At 35.5% G+C, this 9,332-nt stretch overlaps 1 protein-coding gene across 4 annotated transcripts; it reads right to left on the bottom strand.

Annotated features, from left to right (window-relative positions):
* Positions 1-1,043: 1,043 nt before the first annotated feature.
* Positions 1,044-8,169, bottom strand: LOC132040040 (geranylgeranyl transferase type-2 subunit beta 1-like). 4 transcript variants are annotated; one of them, XM_059430646.1, is made up of 10 exons: positions 8,029-8,169; positions 5,303-5,357; positions 4,545-4,695; positions 4,204-4,320; positions 3,824-3,890; positions 3,244-3,392; positions 2,344-2,477; positions 2,166-2,264; positions 1,963-2,038; positions 1,044-1,577 (listed from the first exon to the last, which is right to left on the bottom strand). In XM_059430646.1, exons 2-10 carry the CDS (start codon positions 5,354-5,356, stop codon positions 1,483-1,485), a joined length of 942 nt encoding a protein of 313 aa, XP_059286629.1. In that variant the 5' UTR covers position 5,357; positions 8,029-8,169; the 3' UTR covers positions 1,044-1,482. The 4 variants fall into 4 exon arrangements, with proteins under 4 accessions (XP_059286629.1, XP_059286630.1, XP_059286631.1 ...); XM_059430647.1 differs by having other exon boundaries at positions 3,824-3,881; XM_059430648.1 differs by lacking the exon at positions 4,204-4,320.
* Between the last annotated feature and the right edge of the window lie 1,163 nt (positions 8,170-9,332).

Here is a 9,332-nt window from a genome sequence, read left to right as displayed (position 1 = left end):
AAGAGGCAAAGAAGAAAGTTACTTTCTTCTTCTGCATAATTCAGCCTTTTATTTTGCTGAAGGGATACAATTTTGGGGGACTTTTCTCAAAATTTGTGTCTTTTATCTTTTCCCATTTTATTTAAAATAACATATATATATACTTATTTTGATATGGATCTTGGTTGACCCACATGAGTGACCCAAATCCAAATTTCCAACATGCCTTTTATTATATAAAAACAGACTTTGCATCAACACTTATTGATGAAACAATAAATTATGAAAAAACAAATATATCTTACAAAACAAAGCAACTTGAAAAGATAAAATAGAGGTGCTATCTAATATATGCAGCGAAATAGAGGATGATCTATGCAGTCTATAGATCATATGTTTCAGGCTATGATATGTTACAGTTTATTTTGGTCTGTTTCAATCTACTCCCTCCGTCCATTTTTACTTGTTCATTATATAAAAAATAGATGTTCACTTTTACTTGTCCAGTTTAAAAAACCTAGACAAAATTTATCACTATAATTCATAATTTACCCTTATCATTAACTATAATCATTTCTCAAAACATTGAGTTTATTATATTCAAAGGCCAGTGATATAGTAAACTTATCATTTTATTAATTACATTACTTTTAGAGAGTGTGCAAGTCAAAGATGGACAAGTAAAAATGATTAGAAGGAGTATTATTTTGATTAACTTGTATGGTTCTCTTGATAGTATCTAGTGGTTTACGCTTGCACTTGCCGTCCTTATTAACGATGCATTTTGGCTATTTATTTTAGCCATTTCCTCCGTCTCTGAGAGTTGCCTTGTCTAAGAAAAATAAGCCCAGTACACTCTTTTCCAAAAGAGTGCATTTTCCCAAAGGATGTATCAACTTTCAGAATGCCAACATTGTTAAACTCAAGAAATGGATGCACAAGCAGCAGATATTTTAGAATTTGGACTTCGCGATAGCTGCATCCGCTGCTAGCACACTGGCGGTTGAGTTGCTTTAATAAAAGCCAAAGGCACCCCCTTTTTCAAATTTTTAGAAGAGACGAGCAACATGAAAATTGTAATGTGATTTTAGAGAAAATAAGGTATCCAATACTCTTTTAAGTGTTTAACACACGAAGGAATAGAAACTGTGTGAGTACTTACAATTAGAGGCTAAAGGAAGCACAGGGTGTTGAACTCACCATGACGTAAAACCCAAGACACGACAAATACTTCAATCAAGAGCCCACAAAGACAAAAATGTGGAAATATAGACAACGGGATATATATTAAACTGTTATCTAACTTTCACCCGAACATGGGTTGCACAAGAACCAAGAGATAAGGCCTATCTACTCAGCATAGGGCATAGGAACGTGAATCCAGCCATGGTGATGAAAACAGTGCTTCAGTTCTAACAACACCAATCACCTTCTCCAAGCGCCAAACATTTTGGTAATTTATACCAAAAACAATTATGCAGCAGAATCAAGGAAGACACAGCATTATTTCCCAAGGATAACTTTGTTTACGACACTAACAGGCAACGCATAAGCAGGATCTATAGGTTTCAGTCCTGGATATTCAAGAAGCGAAAGCCCTGCAGTGAAGAAAATACAAATGAATAAGCTATGACAGTCAGGTCTGAAAATTCATCTTTAACCATTTCCAACAATAGGAAAGAACAGACTAGCCTTATTATGGAAGCCAAAAGTAAACTACTGTTTTCAGAAAAAGTGAATCAAGATAACATAGTTGACAACTATGGGTGTACCACTTTTGTGGAAATATACCAGTAGCATAAACAAGCGCATTCAACAACTAAATTAGTTATGCAGTTGCAATCAATTTAGATCAGCTTCATATATTCTAAACAGACTTCCAAGCTTCCATCTTTCAGTTAGCACGCTCAAAAGCATGATGTCCACCATGTCATTACAGACAAAAATACGCAAACCATTTCACAATCAGCATGGTCATCTTACCAGCGACTCCAAAGTAAGTGTGGAAGACGTCAACTGCGTCATCAGGCCTATCCGAAATTCCACCCTTCTCTTTATCCTACATTCACAAAGGTAATTCACAAAGGTAAGTTTTGTAAGTTGATGACAGAGTCATACAATTACAAAAAATTATGATATCTATGATTAAGATTCAACTAAACTAACTGGTCAAATTCAGATGTAACCTGACAGTCCAAAATAAATTTTGCAAGCTTCTCCTTGTCAATCCAGTGCACCCTGCCAATCAAGATTAAGCTGGAAAGAACCCACCAAGAGTAGCAGACCTGAGAGGAAACAAAAGGAATATCAATAAAGCTCAATTGACATAAAAATAGAAATTTCAATTTAGCAAGAATAACTAACATCGGGAAGCTTCTCAGGACGCCCATTTAAACCTCCAGATTTAACTTGTCTTTCGCATAACCACCAACCAAGGAGGTCCTTATCAACATGATGCAGAGAACCAGTTATTGCGAGAGCTCCCACACAACAGAAAACTGCAATGCAAAGGCAAAGTAACGATTGCAGCAGAAAATGACTCATATTCGATAAGAAGACTAGCGAAAGATGGAAACTAAATGGAACACAAGGAGGTTAAACCAACAATAGCAAAAATGTTGCTCCCTCTGTCTAACTTTTCGCCAATACTTTCGCTTTTGACTAACTGTCGTATACATTGAATGATAAATATATTTTATTACAGAGAAACAAATTCCGAACCCTGTTTGTTTCATGCAAAAGAAGGGAAGCAAAATAGAAAGATTTTTATTTCAGAGCTTTCTCAGTTAGTTGCATCAGTTTTCACCAATCCAGGACCTACAAACAGATAATTTATCTTTGATTTGATGTTCATTAAAAAAGCAGATAATGCCCATAAAGGATCACAGTACTCTATCCATTGCTCGTGACTATTTCAGATCTTTTGACAATTCGAAATGTCATGCAACAATAGTACCTTCTCACTGATGATTTTATCGATTTAGTTATTGCCAACTAATCCGGGTTTCTGGTATAAGTGCTTATTGTCTTGGTTGTTGATCTATATATCAAATGATAGTACGCTATTATGAGACACTAATCACAATGAGTTACGAGTAGAATCCTGGATTTACTGGAATATGAATGTTAAAATCTTGTGAATATTTTGCATCGCTGGAACAAACATAATACAGGACTCGAATTAGACAGGGGCTCTTCTTCATGTTTTAGTTCGAACAACAATTGGAAGTATGAAAAAATTCATCATTTCTTAGTTCAACATACTTTGCCCAGCATGAGATTCTGCTCCAGGAGTGCATCCAAATCCACCATCCACATTCTTGCAACTTACAATATACTTCACTGCGTTTCCAACATCAATTTTATCCAACTGGCGCATCAATGCTAGAGAACAGATTGCAATGTAAGAAAACCTAAAAGAAGACTTAATTTAGGTCATTCCATTCTCAAATTACTATTATTCCCTCTGTCCCAATTTATGTGGCACCCTTTCCTTTTTAGTCTATCCCAAAAAGAATGTCACCTTTCTATAATTAGAAACAACTTTAACTTTAAAATCCTCTTTTACCCTTAATAAAATGATTTATAGCCACACAAATATCTAAGGTTTGCTTTAGACCACAAATTTCAAAAGTCTTCTTTTCTTTCTTAAATTTTGTGCCAAGTTAAACGGTGCCACATAAATTGGGACCGAAGGAGTAATATTTTGTTCCACAAATAAAAATCTAAAATTAAAGCTAAATCCTTGCTATTACAAGTAAAATTTAAAGCAAAAAAGATATGAATACTACACTGAAGCATACTGAAATACTAGTAAACAGTAAGAAAAATGAGCAGCTATTACCGTGTATCTACTTCACCCCACATGTCACCAGAAAAGGATCCATCTTCATTTTGCAGGCCTGCAATATCTAGCCGAAAAAGTCAAGTTTATCCCTGGTTACACAGATCTTCAATTGGTATGTTAATGGACTCAATGACAATTACATTAATATTTATCAAGTGATGAGAGCCTTCTACGTTAGTTTCACCAAATCTTAGGTGTCAAAGAGCAATCTCACCAAATGACCCAAACATATCCAAGTACTGACTTCCAAGGTCATCGGCGAAACCAGTCAATGCTATTAGTGCTACAGAGTTCATATATATTGGTGAGATCTAAAAGAACCATTGGACAGAAACTCTGGTGCAATTACAGATTTCAGAAGACATGATGAAGGATACAGCTTGACACTTTATCAACGTCAAGAACATGTAGTTTATCAAATAGGGCCAAGACTTGAATAGCACTAAGTGTATACAGCATATGTGGATCGTGTCCAATGTTACCACCAAATCCACCTGCATATTGGACAAATGGAGAAGTGAACTTTTATGTAAAGATCATGTAGAGTAACTTAACAGTTAAGTCTCCCACAAGGGGGAGGAAGAGAGAAAAAGAATAAAACAAGGCAACCATCCTTAACACAGAAGCTGGCAGACTAGCTACAGTACAGTTGGAAATATGTACAAGAATTTACTATCACGAAACAAAACAAAACCAAACAATGTGCAAGAAAACACACCATCTTTGTGTTGGCACTGCATGACCCATGAAATAACTTCATCTTGATCCACAGCATCAAGCTTCCCCAAAATATCAAGTGTTGTCAATCCCCAGTATACCCCATTTAACCTCAGATGTTCCATCACCACAGACTCAAAATCATCTTTCCTCTGAAGTTATACGAGCACATTTTAGAAATAAAACTAATATCATACAAACATATATACAGTAAGCAAACAATCCGCAAAAAATGATTTTTAACTATATTACTCATCTTACAATTGAACGTAAAATATTTGCATGTCAATCTTACGGTCTTACCTATCACATTAGGGGATTCATTTCTCCTAGAGTAATTGAACATTCTATGTTCTTACTAACTGCCACATTGAAGTCTACATCAAACACTAATGGGCCTCCAAGATGAGTCACATGTTACAACTAATACTATATTTGAGGAGAAAACCCCAGACATGATATTAGTACCAGTTTAACATAAACCAAACATCTTGGACAACCTTTAGGACACTCTACGACATGAATTAATTGTTCCCAATTCCATTTAACCTTTGCCTATTTTGCAAAGAAATTTTTTGCCTTCCAGTAGTAAGTTTGAGCAGTGCCAGTCATATGATCATAACAAGTAGATAAAGCCACATGTGTACCAGAAAACTGATGCAGATAAGTAGAGAAAATTACCAGTGAACAAGTAATGCAATAACAAATATAATATAATATGAAAGTGGGGAAGAAGTAGATCTGGAACAAGATGAGTACCTTTTCAACTGCTAAAATGTACTTAACATGTTTTTCCACCTGTAGTTCTCCCATCCTGCAGTTATTATGGCACATAAGTTATATTACGATAATATGCCTAAGTGTGTCAAAGCAAAAAGAATTAACCCAAAACAAAATGTTTGATTCCATTTCATAATCTCCCATTCTAAACTTGTAATTCAGCTCTGCCATCACCACACGACTAAGTTTCCTGCTGTATCATTGATCCAAAGGTCCCAAACCAAATAACGCTAAAGGGATACTGTAATATCCGAATTTACAAGTTTAATGAAAAGAACACTGTAACAAGAAAAGGACATTTAAGTAGCTTTAGGTTTCTTGTAGTGGAGGCATCAAGATTCTTATCCAGAACATGGAAAGAGGAAAAGCAAAGCAGGATTAAAATAAGCTATGATTTCAAAACAGAAGCTGCCCCGTCCAAAAAGCCTCACATTAGTGTCACTTCAGGAATATGAAAAAGAAAATCCAACTTCGCCATAGTTCTAAAACTCCAAATACCATGGAAAAAACAGAGAGTTTAGTTACGTTGCCATGCTAATGAGTGTTAACACCTCCTTTCCTGTACATTTTAAAATCAGCTCACAGTTATAGCCAAAAAGGTGTAGGGCGTGCAAATGTTAACTAAAAAGCCGTATATTGGGACATTTTTTTAGATTCTAAAAGCTTGAAAAATACCCTGTGAATTAAGAAAGGTCCAAGATTCGGACCTTTTCCCTAAAGGGAAAGTGTGTTGGGCACCCTTCGAGGACTGACTAGTTATTAAGTTCAGTTAGCAATTCTTTCCAAGGAAACAACCAAAAGGGAGGGGAAAGCAACATATATATTGCACATCCCTGCACTATCCCTACATGCTTCTCCCTACATTTTATATAGCTTTGAAATAAAATATACAAGAAAATGCTCTGAAACAAGTAAGGCTGTGCAAGACTTCTTAATAGGCTTTCTTTTGGTCATTAAACCTAAAATAAACATTTGAAAACTAAAGAAAAAATATGGAAAACCAACTGAAAATCATGAAAAGGCATCCAATATATCAGCCACATAATAGTAGCAAAGACATTCTTTCCATGTTCTTTTCTCCACATCATTTCACTAAAGCAAAAGGATCTTAAATCTCAGAAACCTAACCATATCAATGCATGAAACCTCAGTGGCAAATCATAGAGAAATAACAAGCAGCACATCTATATAGAAAGGTCATCGAACTGGATTAGTTAAAAACCAGTATAGCTAGAAATAAAAACAGCACCATATCGTCATGCTATGCAATTGCATTCCCGGCTGACCATTTTGCAGATCTTATACATGGTAATGAAAGACCAATACTCCAAAAATTAAAATAACAATATTCCTCAAAAGCAACATGCATTTCAATCCTTGCTTTTGCTGGCTTTGTGAAATGCACAACAGGGAGCCAAGAGGCCAAATCAGAAAATATGCTAGGAGGCTCTTGAATTTGATATCTTGGTGAAGTTACTCTCTTGGTATCACAGGTAATGAAGGTGGAACACAGTGAAGGATTTCAGTTTCAGCTCTTGAATTTTTCATTCAATAATAGCTCCAATGAATGCATATTCGAGAACGCATTGGTTAGATCAGGTTTGCTACTACAAGCTGCTTATGAAGTCACTATATAAGACTTGACTGTTTTCTGTTGCTATGGATCTCTTGATAAAGGATCTCCTCCAGATAGAGAAACAACTGTTCTGGAAAATTTACTAAGTAGTAATGATGTTCATTACACGGTTTAGCTCCTTAATAACACTTGTATTGCATAAGAAATTGAAGGTGAAAACCAAAGAGCAACTGTCGAAGGTTGTGGTACTAGAAGTTACAAGGTTATGTCAACTTTACTTACTGTTATCATAAGTTGTACGTAATTGCTTAAACCTAAACTAGTGGCTTACGTAATTGTTTTCACTTTACTCGCTTGTTGAGTTGGACTCGGGAGCGTTTCAGAACACTTGAACCTAAACTAGTGGCTTAAAGTTCATAGAGTTGACCAAAGTCAAATAATTGAGAAAACAGACTTAGATTCATGGTTTGATAGTTCGTATAGGTTTATATGATGATTTTGGACTTGGACTTGTACGCAATTGCTCTCACTTGTTGAGTTCTGCTTCAGTAACCACATTGTCGAGCTAATACAACAACAAAGATACCCAGTGTAATCCCACAAATGGAGTCTAGGGAGGGTAGGATGTACATAGACCTTACCCCTCATCGAGCTAATATTTTTTGGTAAAAGTGGAGCTAGATTGAGTTGAAAGTGAGGTAAAGATCCAAAGGAATGATGTTGAAATGGACAAAAGCAAGTAGATCTGCTTGCAAGTCAGATAGTAATCTCAGATTACAAGATTGAGACATAGGAAAGTGATGAGTAGAGAAAAGCTAGAGACTTTAAAGGAAGAAGTTGCCAGGTTAAAGCATTGATTGTTCAAAGAGTGATTACTGAGAACACTGATTCCGTTGAATTACAGTTATTGGCATTGGTTGTTCAATTCTACCCATAACATAAAATGAATCAAGCAATTCTCAACTGAACTGGTATCAAAGTCGAATGTCTTTACAGATTTCTTTTTCATGCTTTTACAGAGTATGATGATATAAAAATTAATACAAAGGCTTTCTTTGTTTGTTAATTTATTTGTTTGTTATGAAATGATTACAACAAGTGAAAAAGAGAGAGAGAGAAAGATGGCTACTTACTTCCCTGGAAAAAAAAGAGATTGAATTCGCCGGAGAGAAGCGAATCACGGACGTTGAGACGGCTTCTTGTTCAATTTCTAATTTGGATGCCTCTCATGGGTCAACTGAAATCAGCCCAGTAACATCAACCAAATCCATTGAGTCCGGCACTTTTGTAACCCAAAAAAATTTTTTGAAACAAAACTAATCCATTAAAAAAAAAAAAAAAATCAACTAGAGCCTACGCAAAATCTGTCTCGCGAAAGGATCAAATCAGAATTTTTAAGTGTGGTCCTTTCACGCACAGATTTTGTGCGTGAAACCCTTGGCTAAAAACCCGACCCAACCTTTATTCTTTCTCTTCTCTTTCTCAAAAATTAAGGTTTTTTGCGTACTTTGAACGAAGATTAGTCACGTTTCAAAATACCGAAATATAAATATTTTATATAGAACTTAATATTTTTTTTTAGTGTACAATAATATCGGCTCATTACATCAAGTATACATATACATTTTGATTGTCGTTTTAGGGGTTGTAAATTGCTCCGAAGTACGTTTGAAAACTTGTTATATTTAGGTTTAAGTGTCATATTTTATAGGGTGCGGATTCTTTTATGTCTTTTTTATTTTGTTATTGTATTGTGTAATCCGCACTTTTTGAATGTGCAAAAATAAATATGATATTTAAAAATAATTCATCCAATACGAGAGGTTCATAATAATTGAAAAATATTTCATTCCATTAGTAACGAAATACATCATTAAATTACAATAGACTTAAAAAAAAAAAAAAATCAAGTTCTAGACACTCTTTTACTTCCAGATGTGCTGCCACCACGAGAGTTTTGCCCACATGAACGCTTATCATGCCAAATTGCTTACATGTCGAGCACTTGCGAGAGTAAGTCTTTTCGCTAACATCCATTTGATTGTGATAACGGATTAGCTTGTTTTTTCCCAATTTACGGATATGGTTCTTGTTCGCAATCATAGAAAACGGCGCGGGTGACCAATAAGCTTGATCACCAAGGGGACGGAATTGGCCCGACTATGCTTTAAGGTATTTTACGACCTTATATTCCTCCGCCACATAATCATTTACATTTCTGGTCATTCTCTCAAAGCACCCGATCGCATTTAGAAATACGGCACGTGGTACGTTTACCACTTACGTACCACAAGTGCATGATTGTGTACGCTCAGTAACGATATGTTTGTTTCCTCCTTTGTCGTCGCAATAACCCGTTCTAACTTCATACACTCGTTGAACGACGTCATACTCGGTCATTTGGTGACCCTTTGCCTTTCTTCTATAGTGCTC

The sequence above is a fragment of the Lycium ferocissimum genome, chromosome 12, assembly GCF_029784015.1.
Source record: "Lycium ferocissimum isolate CSIRO_LF1 chromosome 12, AGI_CSIRO_Lferr_CH_V1, whole genome shotgun sequence".
NCBI classification, from domain to species: domain Eukaryota; kingdom Viridiplantae; phylum Streptophyta; class Magnoliopsida; order Solanales; family Solanaceae; genus Lycium; species Lycium ferocissimum.
Note: the sequence above shows the minus strand (reverse complement) of the source record. Positions and strands in the feature narration are given on the sequence as shown.

Excerpts from the sequence above, each read along its gene's own strand:
- LOC132040040 (XM_059430646.1), bottom strand. The coding sequence starts at position 5,356 with ATGGGAGAACTACAGGTGGAAAAACATGTTAAGTACATTTTAGCAGTT. Across the intron at positions 4,321-4,544 it reads GCAGTGCCAACACAAAGATG|GTGGATTTGGTGGTAACATT; the intron begins GTGTGTTTTCTT and ends TCCAATATGCAG. Across the intron at positions 3,891-4,203 it reads CGTTGATAAAGTGTCAAGCT|ATATTGCAGGCCTGCAAAAT; the intron begins GTATCCTTCATC and ends TTTTTCGGCTAG.